Source organism: Bolinopsis microptera, chromosome 7 (assembly GCF_026151205.1).
Source record: "Bolinopsis microptera isolate Bmic1 chromosome 7, MBARI_Bmic_1.0, whole genome shotgun sequence".
Classification (NCBI taxonomy): Eukaryota; Metazoa; Ctenophora; class Tentaculata; order Lobata; family Bolinopsidae; genus Bolinopsis; species Bolinopsis microptera.
In genome coordinates this window covers 12,678,823-12,706,432 of record NC_087078.1, presented here as the reverse complement: position 1 = coordinate 12,706,432, position 27,610 = coordinate 12,678,823, and the positions used below count along the sequence as shown (strand labels likewise).

At 37.5% G+C, this 27,610-nt stretch overlaps 2 protein-coding genes across 3 annotated transcripts in view; both read right to left on the bottom strand.

Moving 5' to 3' along the window:
- LOC134817783 (carboxyl-terminal PDZ ligand of neuronal nitric oxide synthase protein-like) overlaps positions 1-27,610 on the bottom strand; it is an 86,644-nt gene that overhangs the window by 57,004 nt on the left and 2,030 nt on the right. The gene's annotated exons all lie outside the window — the stretch shown is intronic.
- LOC134817782 (paraplegin-like) overlaps positions 22,266-27,610 on the bottom strand; it is a 52,884-nt gene continuing 47,539 nt past the window's right edge. The window contains exons 2-12 of the mRNA XM_063827107.1: positions 26,497-26,759; positions 26,017-26,155; positions 25,763-25,893; positions 25,356-25,490; positions 25,103-25,219; positions 24,768-24,891; positions 24,487-24,606; positions 24,223-24,319; positions 23,885-24,092; positions 23,309-23,458; positions 22,266-23,100 (exon numbers count right to left, since the gene is read on the bottom strand). Of these exons, the coding sequence (XP_063683177.1) occupies positions 22,954-23,100; positions 23,309-23,458; positions 23,885-24,092; positions 24,223-24,319; positions 24,487-24,606; positions 24,768-24,891; positions 25,103-25,219; positions 25,356-25,490; positions 25,763-25,893; positions 26,017-26,155; positions 26,497-26,757 (1,629 nt within the window). The 5' untranslated portion in view covers positions 26,758-26,759 and the 3' untranslated portion in view covers positions 22,266-22,953. The remainder of the gene's footprint in view (positions 23,101-23,308; positions 23,459-23,884; positions 24,093-24,222; positions 24,320-24,486; positions 24,607-24,767; positions 24,892-25,102; positions 25,220-25,355; positions 25,491-25,762; positions 25,894-26,016; positions 26,156-26,496; positions 26,760-27,610) is intronic.

Genomic DNA, 27,610 nt, shown 5'->3' with positions numbered 1-27,610 from the left:
CGATCCGGGGAGTGCTTCCCTGAAACGGGCGATTTGACCGCCGAGCAACGAGTGGCTTCAGCAAATTACAATATGTCAACAATTTAAAGTTCAAAAAAATCCGCGCACGCACTAACTTTTCGTTATTATTTAAAAAAAAAATTAATGAAATGTGATCCAAATAATAGCGACATTTTATCAATTCTGAGAAATAAACCTCGCGCGGACATAAAGCGACATTTTTACAATTTCGGTTTACAATTCTTTGCTAGACACCTCCTCCTGCAACCGAAAAGTAAATTAAAATAGATTAAACTAGCTTTCAAGTTTCATGTATGAATTTAAGCGTAATGGAGATTTATAAGTTTCATATTTGACCACATCTTAAGAGCGTCAAATAAGACCCGAGACTATTAACCACATTGTAAAGTGTTCAAATAACGACCCTCAATACAATAACAACTTTATCCAGTTTGAAGCAAGTTCGTGCTTATAAGGGAATCATGTATCCTCAGGCTCGACAAACCCCGACAAACCCCGACAGACGGGTTTGTCGAGGTTTTTGCCTCGGGCCACGGCTCCATGAGGCCTTCTTGTGTAGTGTTTTCCACGTAAAGCTTGATGACTCCGTATCGGCTTTTGGTTGGATACTCAAAAAAAAAAAAAAATAAAGCTCTCAGGCTCGACATACCCCGACAAACCCCACACAGCCGACTAACCCTGAGCAAACCCCGACCACACCCCGACGAACCCTGACAAACCCCGACAAACCCCGACGTGTCGGATATGTCGTATCCATGTCCGCCACCGGCCTACATGATCCTCATATACTTTAGTCAGTTTCACGACACAGGTATTTGGTTATCAATGCAACGTTTTTACCAAATAAACTTTCAATCTTTCCTTTATTCATTTCAATTAATTATGGACGCGAATATTCCATACACGTCCCCCTATAATAGGTATATACAATAACATAGTCCCGCTTCCGCGAAACCCGGTTTTCCGCGGCTTGTCCATTAACCCAAATTACGCGGTAAATCGGACCTTAGAGTACATGTATGCTTCAGTTGTTTGAATACTATTCATGCATTCATTTGTGTAAGAAATTATCTGACACAACTTTTTTAGTGTTATCCAGCTACCTAGTTGTATGAGTCCAAAAGTTTTGTTAGGATTTGAAAAGCGAGCATGTACTGTGATGTAATTCTCTTCCAACCCTAAAGTAAAGATATTGTAGAGATTTCGTTTAAATTTGTATTTCGTCGGCCGTTGTATTATATATTCTTTCTAGACTTCTATTTAGTTCGTAATTTAGCTGTTTTTAGTATCATAAAATAGTTTTCATGCTTATTTCATAAATTTCAAACTTTTAGAGTCTGCAGCCTTGGTATTTATGGCCGTAAATCATCTTTCTTGACTTTGTTAAGTTCACCATTTAGCTTATAGTTTCATTCATTGAAATTAAGAGTACTTTAAATTTGTGACTTGAAACATTTTTTCTCCTGTCCATTTTTGTGACAACGAAGAATTAAAAATGAAAGTAAAATCTCCAATTATTAACATATTCCGGTTTAGAAACAAAATATCACATACATTATATATATTTACTGCGCAACATTTGTGTACAAACTATGTTTTTGTAGCAATTTATGAAGAAAAAAGTAATAACTATGCAATTAAAAATACATGATGCAATTGCTACAATCAAGGTTAATATAGCATATAGCAAAATTTAACACATAATTCGCATTATCTTTAATATCAAAGTTATAACAAAAATTTAAAAAAGGATACAGCATGCGGCAAGGTTTTCCAAAATCTAAATTACACTTTCCCGTAGTCAAGCAAACGTATGACTCATTTACAATTTACCGTCCATCACTCAGTAATATTTCACAAGTTTATAGTAAGCAAAGCAAAAGTGTTAACTAATTTTTGGCAGTAAGATAAACTATAGACAGATTAATGATGAAAGTTTAATTAAGTTTAACTTTTCGAATACTCAAGTTTTTCTTTTCCTAGATATTAATGTTTGATCTCTTCAAACGCACTAACCTTAATGTATACCATCAGAACGCCAAGACTTTCTAGAATTAAACTACGCATCATGTAACTTGCTATAAAACGTAATGTCTATTTTTAGGCAGTAAAAATGAGTTTCTCAGACCCTCACTGGTGCCGGAAAAAAAATTATGTTTGAGAGATCCCCGAGTCCGCGTGATGCAGGAAGCACCTTGGACACTGATATCTTTCTCATCACATTCCTTCCTTACATTCTGTTCTGCTTTCAGCATTTTCCTGCCATGTTCCCGTTTCTTGTGAACTAGATGCCAAGTTACCAACATCCGACTTCCATCAAATTGACCTGGAGTAATCGAATACCTGGCCCGTTTTCGACTGACAGACTCACCTGACAGATTTACACTTCACGTGATCAACAGACTGACTGTTACCCGTTAACCAACTGTTAGACGACTCCCCGTGTTCCCATTTAACATGTCCTCCAACTGTTTCCTCACAGGTACCAGCCTTGTGATCCATCAGCATTGGAAATGGGTCTCCATGCTCCACTCTTCCGACCCTGAGGTCCTTTGGGTCTGGGTTCTTCTGATATCCTCACCACACAAACTTCCTGTCTAACATCCCTTGTTGGCGGGGACATCGGTTCAGGCCTCTATAATAACCGGTGGTGTTACTTCCACTTCCACCAGGTGCGGCCGCCGGTGTGGTTTTCTGTACTTGTTACCTGCTTTTCGTACTGATTTGAATGGGATGAACATCTTGTTGCGCCGGTAAATCCCCCTGATTGGTTGCTCTTTCATTGTCACTCTTTTCGAGTCCTACCGAGAGCTCGGCGGCTTTCTATTTTTCTTAAAAAACGTAAATCTAGGTTTCTTTCCTCGCTCTCTTCATGCCTGAAAATTCATTAAAAGTAAGAATATGGTATGAATGCAGAAATCTTCAAAAGAAACGAAATTAAGCTGATTCATAGTTTATCTGTAAGTCCAAATCAGGTATTTACCTGAGTTGTAAATAGTGTAATTGTAATTATAGCTACTTATGTCCTCATTATTGTGCGAGGCTGATTACTGTTCACAACGCGAAGAAAGTGGGCACAGGTTTTTTAAATATTTCTTACGAGCATTTATAACATCAAAAGATTGGAAATGCATCAAAGAGAACAGAATACAATTGAACATCAGTTATTAAAATCAAGGAGATTAAATGATAATGAGACATTCACAGCGTTGCAACATCAAAGGCTTCAGAAAATTGTCAACATACTGTCAAGCAAAAAGCAACATTCCGCTACACTTAAATGTACAAATTTGAGCGGCAAGTAAAAATCAAAAAGCAAAATTTGACAGCAAAACTGCACGTAGAGTAATCGTATAGTAGTTAGTCGGAACAAACGTAATCACGACAACGAACGCTGTGACGTCAAGCCGTAGTTATCTAGTGTCACAAAACTTCTATAATAGGAACTGATCATTAAAGGAAATAACATAACAGTCAGGGAAATTGAGGCCGCGAACTGGGGAGTAAGAGTACTGAAAATAACGCAGATGCTGTCCTGAGTTAGAGAACAGCGAAGGATTCCTGACATATGCGTGTAATTCAGGGATTCTGATTCTATTTCTGATTCATGCGGTTCATGAATCGGGCCCTTTATAGACATGATCAATTACTGCGTTATAGTACACGAATAGTACGAGTTTCATGTTATGAGCTATGTTATGACTGTGTTCATCTAATCAAAAATTGACAAACTGAATGGTTATAAGTGCAACAAGCCCAACTAATGTAATCAATAACCCACCCGTGAACAAAGCATGTCATGTAATCAGCGAAGCTGGAAAATTCCCATTAAGGACTATTATTGGACACTTAAAAGTAGACAACACATCACTAGTAAAGCTGACAAAGCTGATTGAAACACAATTGTCCTCCTCTCGGACAGATAGATCACCATAACGACCAAATGTTATTTAAATAATACGTGGAATAAAGCAGTATTTTGATATTCAGTGTCTTCTGTCATGTTCAGATATAAGATCATGCAGTCCACAAGAACCATACGTGTAAAACGACCGTACGAGGTCGGAAATTACTCCATTATTCAATTAGTAATAGCTTAATTAGCTAACTACTTTAAATCAGATAACAACTGGTTGTGAAAATTCATACCGTTAAAGTAATAAAAGTATCAAACTAGAATAGATAATAATAGACATGTAACAACAAACAATAGGACAGTGATAAGCTGTGTGAGGCTACTAAAACAAACTACTACAAGTCACGAAGAAGTATATTACTCGCTTGGACATCGATTTACCTACAGAAGTGTAAATAAGCAAACTTAAGACGATTCTCCTCTCTCGATGACTTGGCACCTGCTACACGTCATCCAGGATACAATTACTATCATTAGGATCATACATTAATGTGACATGTTGTATCTTTATAGGGGTGTATTGGCGTAAAGATCAATGACTTTTAAAGCTACACCAAGTAATATCGTAATATTTTTACCTGTAACAGTTTATTTTAATTTTATTATTAAAAAGACCTCATCCCAACTCACAAACAGGCCTGATGGTATGAACTGAACACGATTTATGTTAAAAGATCTCCTAACATATTTTTAAAAATTATTAAATATAACCGCAAAGCCACAAAAATTACTGAATGATTAAAAGTGAGCCTTGCTCTTTGGGAAGAAAGCAGTCGCGATCTGGCAGCATCACACCCATTTTATTTGATATGTTAAAATTCGGGGTTCGTACATGATCTAACCCTTCGTACTAGTTGGGGCTACACCTTGCAGTAGTAGAGTAGTAGTAGTACTTAGTGTTAGTTGTGTGTGGTTAAGAAGACAGATATGATTATGAGCAGGAACATTATTATGAGCCGGATTTGAAATTAAATTTGACAATTTTAAATAAAATTTTAATAAAGTGTCAAAGTTTGAGCACTTTCGACTTAAAGTAGGTATTCAGTGATTATGAGATCCTATAGGACTAACAGAATAACTTATGAAACTAACGGAAGTCGGAACCTGAAGTAAATCTAGACAATTTGAACTATGTATCGAATTATTTTTGCGAAATGTTTGACCAAATCTTCAAGATTGAAAGTTTGGAAAAAACCTGATCAATTCTGACAGGCCACCACCAATACTCCCGGGTCAAAATTCGATCAAATCGGCAAGATATTTAGTAAAGTTGGTGCAAAAAGAAAGAAATGGATAACCTTAAACTTGCTCTACAAAGCAAATATAGTTACTTGATATCCAGCATTAATGTGTAGCATATCCATCTAGCTTATCAGATCACCTATCATAAATCTACATGATTTCTACTGAAAAACTTGTAAAATTCATCATTCAGCAACATAATACTTCTTGACATGATTTATGCACGATTACAATTGAGTGAGTCCGCTACTAATGCCGGTACAATATACAGAGATTAGTCATCGACCATCACCAACTGTCAAGACGTCAGGACGACGTTACAGTTTTGACCAAGTCACGTGTCCAGTTTTTGACCCTGTGCCACGTGGCAGTTTGACGTTTCTCGATCATGTAGCACATGCAACCGACATGAAAATAAATTACACTTCTAGTAATAATCCATGTTTTTATAGTAAACATTACACAATGCATGGTTGATATCAATATTTAGGGGTAATTATGAACAAGGTATTAAAGTTTATGTCTGAATTGGTTTCAACTATTAATTTACAAGAAATAGAGGCTCATTTACTAGCTACTCCGCAGTTATTTCGAATGTATGCAACCTAATTTCAAACGGATCTCGTGCGTAACTTATTTGTATTAGCACACTGAGAGTAATGAAATTGGCTGTGATGAAAGTTTGAGGGGGGCCTGGGAAAAAATTCACTATAGCTTAACCAAGAAACGGAGTTTCAAAGGAACCTCACTAATTAGGGATGCAAAATTATATGCCCGGATTAACTAATTATATTTATACTGTTTCGAAATGTTCACGCCCATCAAAAATGGAAATTTGAATGTAACCATAAGTAAGGCTAGATCATGTAACATGCCATGCGTGATTGCGTGTATGCTGCGTTAAACGGTACCTTGACTGATGATCCTCCTCTTTTTCTTCAACTATTACATCAGGGTACCAAGTTGAAAAGGGTAATCATCACTCTTTTTACTTCTTCTTTTCTTCCCTACCTCAGATTCTGGTTTCTCAAAGACTGTAGAAATCTTCAATTTGTGTCTGTTCTTTTCTTCTTCCTCAGCAGCATCTTCTTTATTTTTTTCCTTCTTTTAGCTGATATCTGCTTTCATTTCCCGCAAAAATTGCGTTTAAAGATGCCTTTAAATCAACATTTTTTTGCTTTGATATCATCTTTATCTCCTGGTGTTATGATATAGGCGTTTCATTTGAAACTATCTCGTTGTATTTTTTAATTTCAGCACAGTTCCCTCTGAGATGCGCTCCTTCTTGATCGTCGCAGTTTATATCCGCAGGTTCTATTCCAATAGATTAAATCCGACTTCTAGAGCTTCCTGGTCCTCCTTCATTCGAGACTAGACTGGGGCGTGTCATGTTCAGATCACACATCTGTAGAGGGCTGATTCTCTGTACCTTCCGTCACGGCATCAACAGCAACATGACAGCGAGAGTGGTCTCGAGTCTCAATTGCAAGTACTAAAGCTGCAAAACAACCACATATATACAATCTGTATACATTTACAGTGCGGCGTGAAGAGTTGGACAAATTTTTCCTTGTAGTTTAATTGTAACGGATACTGTTGTCACGTGATTTTTTTGTAAAGATCTCAAGAATTACACCTTAATAAACTGTGTTGAGTATTATTGACGTAAGATGAAGCCGATTAAGTTCGGTCAAGCCTAAATACGCGGCTTTTTTAAACCTCTAACTAAAGCAAAATAAATACTGTTATGTCGGTAAGTGTAGTATAACGATGCGTTACTAGAATAGAATTGGTATGCTGGTTAACAGGGAAAATCGTTAACAACTAATGGCTGGAGCATCGATCAATTATGGTGCATCATAAATTAAAGAATGCAACATCATAGGAGTAATCGAGAAAACTTAAAACCTCAAACGATAGAACAACTAACATAGACTGACAACTCCGACCTCTCGACAACGTAGTGGCCGCTACTAACGACAAAGCTACAAAAAATGCATCGCTACAAAAGGGTATCCGATGTATTCTGTGTTTCACGTGTACTACAATAAGGAAAGGTGTAGGAGGAGGAGGGAAAAAAACAACAACACACACACGCACTGACAAGGTCTGATTATTGATTAAAGTGTAACTACTGATGAAACTGTGAGTTTACGTAGTCGTCCCTCACACACACCCACACACGGTCTCTGTGCTGTGCACTATATACAGGGTTAGCTTTTTGTGGCGCTGACAGGAAGCTGTTCAAACACTTATATAAGCAGGTAAATCACGCCCTCTAGCGCCTCTAAACTGTATTATAGTCTCCTATAGTGCATATTATAGTGGGTTTCTCAGATGCCTACTGAATGAATCAAGTTATGTCAGGTTCCCTTTATTTACGAGGTTATTTCCTACAGGCGTAGAGCTTCTCGAGTGCATTTAGCTATATATCTGTTTATTCAACAGAGATTTTAATAAGATTCCCACCTATTTTTAAAATAACGTTTACATTAATATCATGTACTAAGTATCCACGTTTATGATTGCTGTCTGTCGGTTAAGTTTACAGGCGGAAATGAATGGGAACGTGGCACGTGCTATGACAAGGTCTTTTTCACGTAACAGTCCGTGCTCGTTAATATCAATTTCTACGAATCAAATAATAGCAAATTTAAAGAAGTTCGATGACATAGAGGAAAAATGTTTTTCAAGAAGTGAGAAAAAAGGTCAAAGTCTGAACGACCACGAAACCCTCGTGACCTAAGTTGAACGTTAATCGTTATTACTTGTGTTGATACAAAGGCCACATATTATATAATTTTTAGGGTAGAGGGCGTTTCTATGTGATGGCAGTTTTCTTATCTTCGCATAGGAATTGTGGTCGGCTAGTGGCACGGAAACGGTGAAGGTGGATTAGATATACTGTTTAAGCTATTTTTACGTTATTTTTACCAGTTCAAAAAAGGTAACGTCTGGGTGCTGCTGTCACGTGCAAATGTACGTGTTGCACGTGCAAATGTACGTGCAAATGTACGTGTTGCCATACCAAAACACTTGGATTATCCTTACTAAATAGAAATACATAAAACAGTTTTCTGAAAAATGTAAAAGTATGCACCTGGACTGACTTAGCCCCCGCTCTTGAGGGAGCTCTGAGTAGTATATAAGGAGACTCTCGTTTCTCAATATTACACTCTTCACTTCTTACACTCGGTAGTCGTGCAGCTGCGCTTACGGCTCGTACAGCGGTTGTTGGTCTCTTTCTCTTACTCTCACCGTTTAGAAACCGCGCTTCTGCTTTTATCGCTGAAATAATTGGAATGTGATTAATTAAGTATTGAAGATGGCTTTGACTATCGATCATAGACAATAAAGCTATTGATAAATGATAATGTCTGCGGTGATATAGAAAGTCGTTTTAACATTTTTCTTTAGAACAAAACTTGTTGTGCGTTGATATTTGTCTATGTAAGGGCGGATAATACGGTCATTTAGCACATACCTAACACATTACCAGTACTTTACAGTGATTCCAGGAATTTAGCAATATTAGTTGCTAGGGCGGCTCACCATGGTGATATAAATATTATAAGAAGAACCCGCAAAACTGCATGTTGAGTGTAAGATGGTAAACAAATCGTTATTGATCGAGTAGAGCGGTTAATGTCCTCCCTAGCATACCGTGATGTTTTTATATTTTAACCTAGTATAGGCGAAATTAATCGAAATCAATCTCCAAACTATAACGACTAACGTTTAGGAGAATCGGCAGACATATTTAAAATGTAACTAAAATTAAAATCACCATTATATATTAACAAGCCGAGGAAGCACATTTCAAGAGACCGGGTGTGTTATAAAACTTCCTTCCAGTTAAAATATCAAATATTACTAAGCAGCTGTCAGCAACCTCAATGGGGGCCTAGCCTAGTCTAATATGGGATGATAGCTTCATGTACACAAACGTCCACTGTATATTGTAAACGTATATCCTATGTTTCACAAACCATCGACTTGAAGTTAGTTTAATAATGAGTGCTCCATAGTTATTTTCGCGGTAAATCGGAGTTTTACCGTATAAGGTAGTCTTATTGTCGCAAAAATTGTGTCCCAATCGCTGAGACATTCGATAAGAAACATTTGATGTCATTTGAAAGCTTATGTCACTGAAATTTATCCAGAAACCGTCTGTCTTAAAATTAAACATTGACAGTAATCATTAAAGATGCTGTTGAGCAGCGAACTACTCACATTGTGCATCTATTACACTATTATGATACATTAGCTGACAGATTGAATACAACTTCAAGCACACCTCGTGTGCACGAAATTATGTGCTTATCTCGTTAACTAACCTACACTTAACATATAATACTTTACAATGTATATACACACATATTACAATGTATGTACACTGTGAGGCCAGACAGGGTGATAAGACCACTTTGATTTTAACTGGGTGTAAACTGTAAAACTGTAAAACCTAACTCCTAAATGTGTATTACCTGAGAGCTGTTTAATCTCTGCTCGACTAAAATACATTGCAGCCATGGAAAATTATGTAAAATAAAAACATGAATAGACTATTCTCTGTGCACTGTGATCCATGACGTTACACTAGGTGGTGAGTATGTTAAATGTGGTGTACTAGCACGGCTATCACTGACATTAGACCCAATAAATATAAATTTTAAGTTTTAACATTTTCTCAATAAAAAATAAACGAGTTGTCAAAATTGTCACATTATTTACATCATCATGATCTTATCTCTCTTATCATGTCAATTACATCTTTAAATCTTTAAATTGTGCCTAATTTTTGTCAACAAAAATCCTCTGAAGTCGACTGACCACAACGTGACTAATCACAGGGATAATTCTCCAAAAACATCTGCCTTTAAAATTATATCAAGCTAACTGGCAACTGGTGGCCATCCATCAGAATTTTATTTACTGATTCTGTGAAAAAGGTAGACACAGGACATTTTCAATGGGTAACACGAATAAGTAGACGATTTGATGGTAATTGGCCACAGATTATATTTAACAATAAGGGGTCTTTACAAAGCTCCGCATCATGCTCAACAATACACCCTCCTGGCTCCTACCACTACTATACACTCGGCTCTTCAATTCGGTTATATATTGCTATTGTGATAAGGTCCTTTATTTCAATAACAATAGCTCTCAAAGCTGATCCAAGTGGTGGTGTAGGTTGAGTATGCTCATCTAGTGAGTACACTAAATATCACATACTTCTACCCTCATTATAATCCTACTACTTTCTGTGTGCAAGATACCGGAGGTAGATAAGTCTTTTCTGCTGGCGACAAAATTAACAAAAAATCTGCATTACTCCCGGAGGCATGGCAAACTATTAACGGACAAATGTGCTACAATCAAACACAACAAACGTTATGTCAAGTACGTCTGTACAGGATTTAAATACAGATCTAAGTATCACAGACTCAATAGATTAGCAGGTTTCTTCTAAGGTAGTATGATAAGATGGGTTTAACAATTATTAATCCTTCATTTTTTTACTGTTTTCATTAATTTCTATTCTAAGTGTGCAGTAAAGGGAAGATTAAACGACTCCTCGAGTTATTTATCGAGGTGCATATTGCCCGGACGCTCGGTGATCCTGATTCCTGGAACTTGGCAGCAAGTTTGCTCATCAACCCAACCCCAAATCTAGTTTGCAACGGTTGGTACTCACTCTACTAACCAATAACTTGAGGAGACGATGATTCTGCTTTTTACTGCTTACATGTCATGACTGCTTAAATCATTGAGCTTGAGACTAAAGTTTGCATGATGGTTAATCGTGTAATATTGATGTTCTGTAATATTCCGCATCAAATACGAATAGAGTCCATAGCATGCGATGTTTTTATGTCCATGAGACATGAGGAATTTCGATTCGTTGCTAATGTAATTTATCTACCATTAGATACGATCACGGATCATTATTGAATTTCCAGCCATGTAATTAGAACACAATCGAATGTTAAATTTGATTTAAGTCGAAGGATTACATTGAAATATTCGTACCAAATTTCACTTCCATATCAATAGGTAGTTTTTCTTCTGAGAAATTAAATTAGGCAACAAACAAAAAAAAGTGCGACAAAGTTTGTGGTATTATAGGGATAATAGAGATCAAAAATATCTGAAATAGAGATCGTTTCGATTTCTTATTTACCATTTTGCTACCAAGTTAAGCCAATAGTGTGAATTTAGTAAACCATCAGTTTAAGTAAAACCAAATTCATTTTAAATGTCTTCTCAGAGGTTCTGTTAGCACAACTCAATGTCAGCTTTTCTGTGGCTACTTGACTTACTCTGGGTATTGATGCAATGGTATGGTGCGAAGTGGTTGCAATGGTCTCCTTTACCAACACACAGTGTGCCCACGAGCCCAATTTTACTTTTCGCAGCCTCTGGGCACACTGTGCAACATCCAAAATTTATGGAACCATGGTTATGATGGTGCTATTCCATTGAATCTGCTCATAGTTCCAATGATTATACATGAGATTTTAGTCTGACATGATTTGATGTGAACTGCTTGTTAACCATCTTGCTTATTCATGACAAGTGCTCCAAAATGGAAGTGGAACGAATTCGCGAGGAGGGAATGGCATGCTAGGTAATATTAATACTGCTTGGTTCTCCTTTTTTTAAGCTACAGTAAAACATTCTGATGAAAATAATAAGTGATAACTTGTAAGTACATTTCTACAGATTATTATATTTAAGAGGTTGACAAGAAACTTACTTGCGCTGGAGGGAAGAGTGTTCTTGTGGACCGTCAGAGTTTTATTTAATGTAAAGGATGACACAAGCCAGCAGTGATGAATGTCCTTTACAAAAGGATAGTCCATGGTTACATTAATACAACTTGGTGCTGCATCTCCTTTGCTAAGGGTAGTAAATTACATTTCCGCAGATAATTGTGAACTATACGGTCATTTTTTATTTTAAGAACTAATAGAATCTACAGTTAAAAAAAAAAGCATTATGATATCAATTTCAATAAAATGAATACAATACAAAAGAGGCCATCTACTTAGGACGTCCAGCAAATAGGAAGGGGGTGGTTTTGGAATTTCGGACAAATCCGGACAGAGGGAGGGGAGGGGTTGGTTAACGAAAAGGTCCCATTTATTTTAACTCTTTGACACTAGTTACTCTGTAAGTTTAGATCCCTGTATTTTAAACGAGTACTTAAATGTACTTACATGTAACTGTACTAAACTTGTTTGACACTAAATGTATTATTGTCTATTTTAGAAGTAACTACACATTTTATTAACAATTCATTTGAGTTGGTTTTATTTGTACTGTCAAAAGTAGCTGATAATCCGGACGTCCAGGGGAGGGGGTTGGTTTTGAAAATTCGGACACATCCGGAGAGGGGGAGGGGGGTGGTCTGAAAATCTGTGATTTTGGTGGATGTCCTAAGTAGATGGCCCCAAAGAGGTCGAAAAGGACCTTTCACATTGCATGTTTTGTAATAATTTTTGGCTTAAAAAGTTTCATGTTCCATTTATTGAAATAAACATATAATATCCATTACTCCAGGAGTGATGACAGGATATGTTCCATTTTAAACAATTTTGTTTTCCTTTATATGTGTATGGTGAGCTTAGGGAATTAATTTGAAAACTCAGTTAATTATTAATATTATATATAATTCTGTAAATGCGCAGCGCACCTTCAAGCTTAAATTATTCACCTTACTGACTACTGAGGCAGCCAACCAACGCACGGATTTATTTTTATGTTATTTATCTTTTAGTTAGTTGTCATCCGGCCAAAAATTAAGCAACTTATATTGTAGCACCATTTTTTAATTAGAATATTAAAATATGTCAATGTTGTAATTTTGCATGGCTGAAATGTAACGCTTGATTTGCATATATAATAATTAATTGAATTTTCAAATAAAAATATGATATGTTTTGATTGTTATTAATAAATACCAAAATTTAAATTTGTTTTCCTATATAAATCAAGTGTTACATTTCAGACATGCAAAATTACAATGACATATTTTGATATACTAACTGATAAATGGTACTGCAATATAAGTTGCTTAACATGACAACTTACTAAAAGAGAAAAATAATCTTGATTACATAATAATTAATTCGGCTGAACCAACACATAGCAAGAGCAACATTAACGTTGGGCCGTCTACCAAATTTGAATGACAAACAATAACAAGAAATCAAACATATCATATATAATTATAAGGATTTTGTTCATTTACAATTCTGTCACAACTGTGAACTGAGAGAAGAAAGACAAGCGGATGGGAAATTGGACGGACAGAATTGTAACCAACAAAAACACATTTCTGATAATCATAAGACTAATCTGGCCAGACTGTATCCACAGCCATATGCAATCTCGCAGTGACTGTGAGTGGTGAGATTGGACTTTTCTAATCCAAGGATCTGGGCTCTATATCATTGGTATTATGGAAAATTGTAACTCTCATAAACGTCCAGACTATGTATTGCATATAGAGCTCCAAGGGTATCAGTCAATATCTTTTACTCACAGACTTGTGATAAAGACAGGGGTGATGATGTTGATGATGAAGATTAGGAAGTTGATGATGAGGTTGAGAATGTAGAGGAAGAGGTTTCAGAAGAGTGAGCTGAAAGAAGACAAGATTCTATTATAATTTACTGATTATTATATTTATTGAAATAAACATATAATATCCATTACTCCAGGAGTGATGACAGGATACATGATACAGACAACAGACTTGTGATAACCGTGCGCCGATAAATTTTCAATCCTCTCAAACACAAACCAGTGGTTTCAATGATGTGATTGTGATCTGGCCCGGCGCGCGCTACTTCGTAGCTCGTGCCATCGGGCCAACATTTCGAAAAGAAAGCAGCGCACGCTACTTCGAAAAAATTTAGACGAATAGTGAGTAACATCCGTCAAGATTGCATAAAGATAATAAAGATAATAAGCACACCAGGATACAATTACTGGGCGGCGCTCAGCCTGTCATTCCGCCAAATCTTTATGAACATAACAGCCTGGGGTCCCCAGGTAAGGATACAAAAGTGATAATTACTTGTATCACGTTGTGACACCCACGGTCGTTTCACTAGGTCCTGACGATACAGGGGGAGACGCGCACTTCGTGCGCGGCGGGTTATACAACGTATGACAAATTTTTATCTCACACTTATTTTACTTCGGAGTATTCCAACAGCCACATTGTTACACAAGTGTAACTAGCCAATTACAGGAAGCCGAAGGATTTAATTAGGCCAGTGACGGTTAAGGTAGTGTGTACCATATTTTCTACGCCCGAGACTTCGCTGTAATGGACAGCTTCTCGTTTAATAATATAAAGGGTGCACGATAAAAATAAACTTGCTCGGATTTTAAAAATTTTTGTACCACTGTTTTTTGTAGCGCGATGCACTACTGGGTCGCGCGCGCGCATCCAATGATGCTTCTCGCAACCACGTATGCAGATCGGCGAGATGCGAAGGATTGACATCGTGAATCAACACTGTTTTCTAGAGACTGTGAGAATTTTCACAATACCAAATTTGTCATACCTTTTTGGAAAGATCAGTGAGTTTCGCCTAGGTGCCATATTTGATGGTGCGCGGCTTTTGGAGCAAAAGTAGCTGTAAAAGTCGCGTAATTTGACCAAATTCGTCCAAATTTGACCATTTTTTGTCGTATTATTCGGATATATCTCCACTTCCTAAAATGAGATCATTCTGGAAATTGGCGACGACCTTCCAATAGGGCTTTCACAACTGTCCGAAAAATTTGGTGGATATCGGAGTTGATATAGTGATCAAAATGGGGCAAAATACGCTGCTTTTAGCTGTTACATAATGTCTGATGGTTGGATATGCTTTAAATTTTTCGGACATGGACACTTCCCTTGTAAGTCTATGAGTAAGCTTACCAATTTTTGTTGCAATTGGAGGTCGGGAAGGATACTCAATATCTATTTGTTTGAAGAAAATTGTGCTGGCCGAAATTAGCACTAAAAACCATCCTACAGTCGGCACGCGCGGCTCACTGTCGATGGCGCACTACCTACATTTAACCCTCACACACGATTTCTCGAATATTCGGCTGAGTAGACCGGGGGGCTGCATAGACCACTCAGGATCTTTAGCTGAATGTCGACGACACTCACCCCACGACTAGGCAGGCAGTGGGTTTCGAACTCGCAATCTCACGATTACAAATCCGATGATTAACCAACTACGCTACCTGGCCGTAATTACTTTATTGTCCTATCTATGATCTACTTGAAAGATACTTTACCATAGTGCATAGAAACATTACTGGGCGGCGCTAAGCCTGTCATTCCGCCGAATCTTTATTATGCTTATGAACATAATAGCCTGGGGTCCCCAGGTAATAGGAACATGAATTGTATTGTAGGTTTACATTAACCTAACAGGACGCGCGCCGAGTTTGGAGTTGGACTCGTCGACGGTCCTATATGGAACAAATATTTTACGAGTATCACCCGTTAAGAATTGTAGCGCGATGCACTATTGGGTCGCACGCGCATCCAATAATGCTTCTCGCAACCACAAATCGGTGAGATGCGAACAGCGAAGGATTTACATCGTGAATCAAAAACATGAACTATTAAACAGAAAATGTATAACGAAGTAACCAATTAGGGCTATTAAATGCCGAACACAAGGATATTTCGTATCCGGATCATATGCCTGCAGGCTGTCTGTCGCTCAGACCATGGTTGCTCTTAACTGAGCGATAAGTGACGTTAAGTGAGACCGTGAGCACCACTTCTTGCCAATTTGCTTTTCACTTTTGAATTACGGCCCAATCATGAAGTTAAACAGTACAAGTTGTGTTTTAACGGCAAAATACAGCGAATTCTAGCCCTTGAAAGTTGTAGGTTTGGAAGATCAATACGGCTGCTTTAATTCATAAAAGTCTTAAGTTAGAACGGCCAAAACACCCTACTCGGCGTCAGCCAGCTGCACCCAGGAACCCTGACCGGATGGGGCTTAACTTTGAAAGTAAAAGAGTTGGAGACTTCCGGTTTTTTGTAACATGTTCCTCTTTTAAAAGTAACGTTACCTCTCCCGGAGGAAAATTCAAGACAACGTAATTGTTGAGTTATCTCAAAATCTCCAGAAAAGTCCCCTTTTCGGGCCGATCAAAAGTTTGCAACTTTAACTTTGCGGATTCCTGTACTCTGGTTGGCTGAATTGTGTCACGTGGTAGCTGCCTGAACATTGGAATACGCCACGCGTGCAAATCATGCTTGTTGTCGCGCGCGAGGTCAAGCCGTTTGTTTAAATTAAACCAACTCTAGTACCACCACCAGCCGGTAACTTTTCCTGGGTAGCCATGCCAGCATAATAAGCATAATAATGCCAGCATAATAAGCACCGCTGTTTGTGCGTTGCACAGAGCCCTAGCCCTTGTGCTTGAAGTGGCGCGAAGCCGAAAGCACATAGTTAGGTGAACAACGCGCGGCTCCCCTGTAACTTAGTTAATCATGACAGTCACGACTTACCTGGGGACCTCAGGCTATCATGTTCATAAACATAGAGATGGATAGAGATTATGCGGAATGACAGGCTGAGCGCGGCCCAGTAACAAGTAAGTCACAACGTGATACAACGTTGCTGGTTGCACATGGGTATTGGGTAACAAATTACAAGTTTATCGACAATGCTGATCGCAGCAATGGTCGGTACCAGCACAGCTTACTGGGCCTTGACGGGTGTTATACTCGTCTAAATTTCTTTTGGGTAGTGCGTGCCGCTTTCTTAGCAAAATGGCCGTTGCAATTAGTGCCAAAAATAGAGTGCGCCAGGCTAGTCCATTAACAATTACCTGGGGACCTCAGGTAGGCTATTATATTTATGTTCTTAATCATCCGAATAGTTGGAGGACTTCGCCGCTTCGCCGAGCAAACTGGAAGGGTTGACAATGTCAATGACAGACTAAGGGCGGCCAAGTAACGGATTTCCAGCTACTTTTAAGATGTAAGAGTACCAATAAAAACAACAGAAATAATAATAATAAATTTAAATTTAATAACACCGATTTTAAGATAAAACTTATACTCAGCAGTGTTTAAACTAATCATCCCAGAAAATAAAAAGAATACTAACGACTAAGTTAAGAAAATGAAAAAGTAACTTAACGTCAATAGTAACTTAACGTCAATACTAAATTCATTGTTAATAAAATGTGTCGACAATAATACATTTAGTGTCGAACAAGTTTAGCACGAGTACATTTAAGTACTCGTTCAAAATACAGTGATATAAAATTAAAGATTAATTAGTGTCAAAGATCGAGTTGAAATAAATGGGACTTTTTTGTTAACTCTGCCAAAATTTCCGGACGTCCGGATTTTCAGAAACCACCCCTCCCTCTTTCCGGATTTGTCCGAAATTCCAAAACCTCCCCCTCCTCCCTATTTGCCGGACGTCCTAAGTAAATGGCCCCCAAGTGATATACACGTACCAACATCACTGTAAAAATAAAATAGTATTGATTAGTCATGATAAATTATATATAACAAGTTGAAAGTATTAAAATTAAAAACATAAGTACTGTAAACAAAATCGAGTTGCAGATATTATGTAGTATAAAAACTGGACTGCAAGTATAGCATCAGCACACAGCTTGTCGCCAGCGAACATTTTTGATGTACAACAAAATCTTCTAGAAAGAAGACGTCGTTATATAACTAGTCATCGTAATCGCCCCTCAAAAGTTTTGCCTGTATTTCGGTGATGATTGAAAAGGCAACTGTAGTCCCAAACTCATTTCCCATACTCGTGAACAATGAGGTCAAGCAATTTACTGACGCACTACCGAGGGTCGGATTATCTGAAATGAAGCATATTTTAAAATATATGCCTAACCTTTTATGCTTATTTCAAATTACTGGTGAAAATGCAATGTAGAGTGGTAGAGTGCAAAGGTCCGTTGAATTTGAAAAGTCACTTCTGCGATGTCATGTTCCAAATCCTACGGACCGCGGACGTCTGCACTCTAGTACCAGACACTCTACCAACTACATACAGAGACAGTTAAAACCCCGATTTACCGAGAAGTTTGAGAGGAAATTAAATCGGGGTTTGCGGTAAATTGGAGCGCAGTAAATCGGGGTTTTACTGTACTTGTTATTACTGGATTAGACGAAACAGTAATAGTCTACAGTATTAACTTCGTTCTAATAAACGTTCAATGAATCTTTGGCATTTAGTTATAGATAACATGCAGATCGCAGATAATATTCAACATACCCTTTACGCTCCGAGAGGGTGTCTCGCTCTGGGATGTAGCTGGAAGAGTTCCTGCATCTAAAGTTTACAAATATCACAAAATGATGCACATAAAATTAGATAGAACTATGACATCTTTGCCTAGTTTTGAGCCTAAAGCCACAAATTTTAAAAAAGTGATTGGAATCAAATATCAATTACTTATGAAAAATAATAGGTTATAATGTTTTAAGTCGCAGGATTGGCTTCAAATAATGACAATTCATACAGTTGTGAGTTTAGTGTGTTTCCAAAAAATGAGCAAATCTTGAAAACTACGTAATCATATATTTTGAAACATAGTTTAGTCTGCATTCTAAACAGCATACCATAATCACGTTGTTTATCTTTATTCGGAGTAGCCTCATCAGCTGACTCAGTCTCATCTGAACTGTCACCACCACCACAAGGCTTTCCGTAATCAACCGTAATCAAGACCGAACCCCCCCCCCCTATATAACGTTATCAAGGTTTAACCCCCCCCCCCCCCCACCGCAATCAAGACCCAACCCCCCTCCTATATTACGCAATCAAGCGTAATAACGGATTAATGAATGAAATAATCGCAAAGCACTTACTAAACGAAAATTGGTTTAAAAACGAAAATTTTAATTACGGGTATATGGCCCCCAGAATATAGGTGGCCCCCAAAATATAGGTCATGTTAGTGGATACAGTTCTAACCAAGATAAGCGATACTAATGGGATCTGTTACTGCTAGGTTGGAGTAAAACATGTAACTAATGTTTCTGGATAAAAATTTTGGACCTACATGAGGTATTTTGGTATATTTGGTCATGACAGCGAAAGATTTAAACGATGTTGTCATTTTCTAGAGGGGTAAATATGGCGAAAAATTGTCATGACAAAAATCTGTCCAACACATGCCATTAAGACTACTGGTATGAGTATAAGTATTATTTTAAGCTATCTTTTCATCGAGACATCTGCAAACTGACAATTTGGAAAAAAGTTATGGCCACCACAATTTTACGGGCCCCCAGAATATAGGTCTATACGACCCCCAGAATATAGGTTGGTCAAAAACCCTGAACATGCCCAAAACCATGCTTTGGGATGCTCTACTTGTAGCTACTAGTCTCCTGAACCCACATATCAAGTTTTATCAAAATTGGATAAAAATTGGCCGAGTTATGGGATAAAAACAAAAACCATATGCCCATATTTGGGCATACGCACCGAATTTGATCGATTTTGGTCCATAAATTGGTGAAATATCAATATTTTTGAATGAAACCAACTTTATATGGAAGGTAAGCATATATTACACATTCTCTATGATTATCAGCTCAATATCTACCTAACTGTGGATTCTGTGTTCAAATAATCGCAAAAAATGAACAAAATCCCCCATATCTCAAACTGACTTCGCTCAAAACAATAGAACTCAATAGGGTTTCAATATTTTCACATGAAATTTTCAGAATCAACGTAGAATTGTCTCATGACCTTAAGTTTTGGGACAGAATTTTGAGTTAGGCCTTTAAAAAAATTTGGCGGCCAAAAATGTCTGATTTACAGTCATTGAGGTGCACATTGTATTGATACAGATAAAAACAGCCCCCCTCAATCATATCTAGGGACACTCCTTCAATCTTATTTAAGTATTTAGTTAAGATCCCTACTAAATGAGTGCATGAAAGCTTTTTAACTAGTAAAATTAAAGATTTTACTCATTACGGGTATATGGCCCCCAGAATATAGGTTTTTAAAAAAAAATAGCGACCAAGATTCTGCATTTTCTCTGTCACCCTGAGCATTAAGGAATGTGGGGTAGTGATGAGAAACAGTTAAAGAACATATGCTGAAGAGATGGCATCATCAAAATGTATGAAGGTGGAGTATTTGAGGACGATTTTTGCATACCTATATTCTGGGGGCCGTAGTTTTTGATTTTTTGCTATTAAGTATACTCTAAACCATTTCAATTTAGTATCTGGAGCCATTGGCATCATCAATACAGTCTCAGCAACATATTCTGACTGCATATAACTGTCTGTGACAATTTTAGAACAACTTAGGAACAGATGTTTGGACCTATATTCTGGGGGCCCTGTTAAAAAATGGTATTTTTACAGGTGAAAAAAAAGTACACTTAAAAACCTAATAATTATTTTCAACTACCCAAGAAACATTTAAAGGGTTATTATGTACATATTTACAGCCCTAAACATGCTTAGAAGTAGTTTTAACACCTGTTTCTAAGTGCTCAAAAAACGACCTATATTCTGGGGGCCATATACCCGTACATAATTATAACGAAAATTGTCCAATGCATGGTATTTCGAAAATCGGAAAAAAATTAAAATTTTGATTACGTAATCAACGACCAAAACCCCCCCCCCCCCCCGTAATCAACCGTAAGCATTTGAAAACCCCCCCTCCTCGGCTGATTACGTAATATGTGAACGACCTCATACTAGAAAACCCTCTTGTCTAAAAAGAAAGTTTTGTGCAACAAATATTAAAATCAGTGACCTTATGACTTCATCATGTAGCTCCAGTGTGCACCCTTGGGAGTTTTACTAGGCAGTGACTGCAAAAAGGTATTCAATGCCTTTTATCACATCAAAATGTACCTTTCAGCCTTCACCTTCCAATTCCCCAGGATTTAATGTTTACAAAATCACCGAAATCACCGAAACTGGCAGAATGGTGCAGTTGTGATCAAGTTTTGAATTACTAACATCCTCTTTTTTGATCCAAGATGACCGCTTTGAACAGGCCAAGTTGTATAGTCCCACTTTTTATCCCTTCCTTCTCGAGTTGTAGAATATATTCATTGATTTGCATCCTCCTACTCTTTTTTTTAATGCACTGCTTTTGGTCGTGCATGTAGTGTCTATCTGAGGATGAGCTATGTATTAACTGTGGTAGCGACATATTACATAGTGCATACTAATATATATGATTAAGCAAATGTAGTATCATAGTCATGGCAACATAAATAAGAATTTTGTTTCACTTATAAATAAGCAAGGTGATGGTATGATCCATAAACTGCTTAAGAAATGTTGTGAAATCTATCTTGGGCAATGTGCACCAAACTCTACTATAAAATTAATTTCTTCTTTATTTGACTGTACTCACTTGATCTGTCATAAAACGGTTCACCATATCTTTCGTACGCCTTCGCCAACATCATACAGTGTCCAGGTGTCATGGTCATGGACAGCGGCTGTTTAGAATCCATAGAATTTCTAGATGGCGAAAGAATGAGTTACGAGGAATTCTACAATACACAACATTAAACAGCGGAACGTGCGGGAGATGGTACTGTTAATAGACGTTTAAGTTTGTTTAATATTTGTTTGTCCACGAAATGTACATTCAGATCTCTAGAGGTTACCATAGCACTGGTACAATCTCTTATCTGACATCTTTATCTTGTCGGATGTCTAGAAGACTTTACAATGGGTTTCAAAGCATTTCAGAAGCCTTCGAATAAAGCTGGATGTCTTAGATATTTAACACTGGTAATCCATATACATATATTGGTTTGCTTTTCTTTAATCAGTTTTTATTGGAGTTCCCAATTATATGCTGTTTAATTTTAGATTTTTAAAAACTTTTTCAATAAAGGCAAAGCGAGGACTGTGATACGAAACAAGTAGACATTCCATATCCAAGATATTAATTCTACAGTTATGACGGAATTTTAGTCAATTGACCAATTAATGAGTTCACCGTCATGTATGGAAGCTAGAATGAGCCCAAAATGTACAATACCAATACAAACTCAGAAATTGAAATTTGAAAGCCATTTCAGAACAAGAATGAATAAATCGGTTTCACATTCGTCCAAACTCAAAATACGACGATTCCTGACAAGAAAACAATAATAATTTGCTATTGCCATACAAAATTACAAAAAACAAATTTACACATCAAATACATCAAGAACTTGAAAGAATAAAGAATCATTTTAGGAAGAAGACTCCTTTGGACGGTCTGGTAATAAGGTTCACATATTACGTAATCACTGAGGGGGATCCAAATGATAATACGCTGGATTAATTTAAACACAAAAGTTGTGTTTAAAACGTAAAACTGATTACTGAAGGGGGGGGGGGGGATAAAAATTGGCCAAAGAGTGATTAAATACGCAATATGTAAACGACCCGTAGTGAATTTCTTCAAAATGTTCTTTAAAGCTTTAACAAGTTCAAAACGAAATCATCTGGTGGTTGAGCAAGAGTCACATTTGCAAAATTCCCGCCAGATCGTGAATTCACCAGTTAACCAATCAACAATCCTTAGCCTGACTAGAACCGTATTAGAAAGGCACTTGAAGATGTTAGATGATCACGTGTTATCACCGGGGCCATCCTAATTTACTCCTTTGTTCTAGTAGTTACCGCGTCAGCACATTTGAAATTGCTGAATTTGAGGGCCGTTATATCTCACAACTAGCACGAATATTTTCTACCAATGTTACGTTTCTAGCACAGGCCCATACTTTTCAATCAACTCCGTTACTTCATCCTCCGTTAGTGACTTTCTCTCGTAAAGGTCTGTTGAGAGCTTCTTGATTAGCTCTTTATTCTTCTCTATGATTTGAGACGCTCTTTCGTACTGCTCCTGTGGTACCACTACGTTAGTTTAAAAACTAGACTTAAGATAATGCTGCAACTCACCACTTATCACTAGTCACCTCAATACTTGAATATGACGTATTAAATTAAATAGACTATATTCGGTCTCATAGGTGTTGCACGATAATCGATTAAATATAGGCTAAGTTAAAGGAGAGGTTCAAGACGAAAAGAGATGATATTTTTGGTGTAACCTGAACAATCGAGTTAACTTCTTCGTCCATTTCTTGTTGCAGTTTGTTGCTCCAAATATTGACTCTTCGTTGTTGGGATCGCTGCTCGTGAAACGAGAGATTAGGCGCAGATTTCCCCATTCCATGATCAGCAATCATCGAGTATGCCACCTGAGCAACAGAATGCGTAATAGGGTTATTAACAATGTTTGTTCTAATATGGTGGGTGGATGCTTTCTGAAAATGCTAGTTTTATAATTTATACGATTGATAATCAATCGACAATAAAATGTTGTCACAAACCTGACAAACGTGCACAAAATTTACGTTAACATAAATTAATATGTACGTAAATGATCTAACATGATTCGATCTGACGGACGGACATGATCTGACATGCGCGCAGTTTGTATGCATGTACGTGCGCGTGTATTTATCAATTCACAATTGTCTCTGCGCGCTCCAAACAATACATTTTCACAGTGTTCCACTTGTCCAAAATGTGATTTTCGTTTAATTGTTGTCACGTCAAAACAAAGTTACCCAAATTAGCATTAATGACTGATATTTTATTTCAGGGCCATAAAAAAAACTTACATTAGTAATCCTCTCTAAATCACTCTGGGCTTGAGTAGTGTGTTTATCAAGAAATATCATCTGAGAAGCTTTGCCAGCCAAACCACGACACACCAAATCCAGCAAGTGCTCCTTGGTTGCGAGTAATTCTTTTCTAGGAGCGAACTGGACAAATCCGAGAGGGTTATTTACCCGGGCAACCATGGACGCTTTGAGAACTGGAGTCAATCTGAGATGTCAGAACATAAATACATGGTACCAATCGGCAATCATTAAGCAGTCAACCTTTAAAGAGAAAAAATCTTTCGTCAATATGAGGATTAAAAGATAAGTTTGCCTGCCAATCCAGTCATACTAACGTAGGAAGGACCCAGGAAAGGAAAGTTTGCCCGGCAATGTAATAAGCGGCGAGCTGGATCTCTTCTTCCGAAACTGATGACGATTTTCGTTCCAATCCTGAGGAGGGGGATGGCTGAAGGCACAGTATCAACATATTTAATTTGTATCCATATATACAGGTAAGTTAAGAGGATAAAGGAGGATAGGGCTAGTAGGCAGGGAGGATGTGCTTTCCCTGTTTATCAAGTCTCTTTTTAACACAAACAAATAGGACGATTAAAAACCTGCGGTGATTCGTTCCAGAGCAGCTTCAAAATCCGCCTCTTCAACGGACGTTTTAACTTGCCTAGCAGCCTGTATCGCTGCTTCGTTACAAATGTTTGCTATATCTGCGCCACTTTTACCTGTAATGGACAGCGTTTAATACATTGAATATCGTGCAATACCTATCACGATGAGAGCATCGAGTGAAAATGTCTCATAAAACTGTTCTATTTTGCAGAATACTTGGAGGAGTAAATATTGAATCTTGAAATGTTTTCTAAAGAATCGAGAAATACCATACCAGGAGTGCAGGCTGCTAGCCTGGCTGCGTAACTCTCCTTCAAGTTGTCACCTATCTTAACAGTAGCCATGTGTATCTTGAATATCTCCTCGCGCTCTATCTCAGTAGGGTTGTCAATATACACCTGAGAAAACAGGAGTGAGTATATTATACCTTGTTTTTACTTTTTATGTGTTATTGTAGAACACAGAAACGTAATTGTGAAGCAGGAACTCAGTTCCTGAGGAACTGACACAAAAAGCTAGAAAGCACAATGTACACATGGTATGTACATGTGGTATATAATGTACATTTTACAATATTAGTACACGGTATGTATGGTATGTACAATTTACCTTTCTGTCGAGTCTACCAGGACGTGTAACAGCTGAATCTAGAGTGTCGTCTCTGTTAGTGGCTCCTATCACAAATATCTCATCTCTACTGTACATGCCATCCATCTCAACTAGAAGCTGCAATAAATAAAAACGTTGGTTTCTAATATTTGTACGCTTTTAAATTCCATGGTTCAATAGTTAGCAATTCTGTCACATCTATGGACCCATCATTTAGACACGTGACGGATATGTAGCACGTGTTTATTCTAACCTGGTTAACAGTACGTGTTTTCTCATTGTCCTCTTGTCCAGATCCCATTCCAATACCACCAGAGCCACCTCTTTTTGATGCCAAAGCGTCTATCTCATCAATAAAGAGGATACACGGGGCATGTTCTTTACATACCTAAAAGAAGAGGGGCATATTTAAAGTTGTATTTATAAATTTCATACTGCTCCAGCGATCATTGATCAATCATCAACCAAGGATTGAAAATTGGACTCAGCCAAGTTTTTAAGGACAGATCACAGATCACAGACCACGGGTAACAACTGGACAATTCATTGGTATAGATTGAATTGTCGGTTAGAATCAGAAAGCAATCATTGATATATCAACAGAAAATCTCTTGAATGATAAAACACATTCTTTGTTTCAGTCAGCCCCCGGAAACCAACCTTGAATATTTCTCTGACACGTTTTGGTCCCAATCCACCGATCTTTTCAATAAAGTTGGGCCCTGCCGTGTTGATAAAAGGAACTGATGCCTCCCCAGCTATAGCACGAGCCAGCAACGTCTTACCATTTCCTGAAAAAACACACTGTTAAAAAACGACGCAACCTGCTGTTATTTTCAAGACGGTTTGGTATTCAAATAGTAAGGCTAAATAAAGGAAAAAATGGTTCCTCTGGTCAAACACGGAAAACTTACCAGGGGGTCCACTTAAAAGAGCTCCGGAGGGAATTTTAGCCCCTAGGTCGGTGTATTTCTTTCTGTTCTTCAGGAAATCAACTATTTCTGAGAGTTCCACCTTAGCTTCGTAGTGTCCTCCTACATCTTTAAACGAAGTCTGGGAAGAGTAATATTTATATATAATAATATTATATAGTTACAGATTTTAAAGCAATCTAAGCAGTACAAATTCAATCAGAAGAGAACCTAATATATTTCTTACTAATAACTAAATAAAACGTTTTCGGTCTCAAATACATTCCTACTCCGTCTAACTTATAATACAAGTCATGTCTGAGTAATCTCCTTTCCCTAATAAGAGCATTTTTACTTGTCGCAACAACCGGGATAAGATAATTTTACACAGAATACATTACAACAATGCGACTCATAAATAATACTACAATCCGGATTTTACATCATGTCATTAAATATATTAAATAATAGTTATTAGTTTACCTCAGGTTTAGCATCGTTGTCAGGAAGAATTACGTCGTAACGAAAGGAGCCGACACCAGCCATTCTCTCCATTAAATTCAATGAAAGAGGTGTACTGTGTAGACCTCTCACATGTTGGAAACATGATGTGACACATTGTGGGTATGACGTCACAAGCTGTAGTGATGACGTCACCTCAGAGCCTGATGAAGTAGCACGACATACCGGTGACTTTTGTACGACTGAGTATAAGAGTCTTCTCTTTCTGGCAAGCCTGTACATGGCTAGTTGGGAGTTACAATTTAATTAATAATTATAACGAGAAGATGATTAAGTAAAAAGTACAGTTTTGTGAAATTAATATTATCTTCATTCACTTTAATTCATGATTCAATTGTATAACTTATAAATAAATTATTTAATACACCCGCCAATATTTGTGTGTATGACGAACAACAAATTAAACAAACAGATTCAATAACGAATTCTATTGGAAAAGATACTTTGATCACGATGGGAGATTTACCTGACAGAAACGATAAAGGGTCGTTCACATATTATTACGTATTCAGCCGAAGAGGGGGGGGGGGGGGGGGGGGGGGTCGGGAGTTTCCAAATGATTACGCTCTAGTATAATTTTGACACAATAGCTATATTGATTGTCTTGCAGCAAATGAACACTCTGAACATTTGAAGGGTTTCTCTCCAAAGTGAGTTCTCATATGTACAGTAAGATTACTGGCTTGTCTTGCAGCATATGAACAATCAGAACACTTAAAGGGTCTCTCACCTGAGTGAGTTCTCATATGTGCAATAAGACTACTTGCTTGTTTTGCAGCAAATGAACACTCAGAACACTTGAAGGGTTTCTCTTCAGAGTGAGTTCTCATATGTCTAGTAAGAGCACCTGATCGTCTTGTAGCATATGAACACTCTGAACATTTGAAGGGTTTCTCATCTGAGTGAATTCTCATATGTTCAGTAAGATTACCTGCTTGTCTTGCAGCAAATAAACACTCAGAACACTTGAAGGGTTTCTCTTTGGTGAATGAGATTCTGACTTTGATAATTGATTGGGCTACTAATAACGGGCTTAAATTAAATGCTAGCAAAACTAAATATATGATCTTTACAA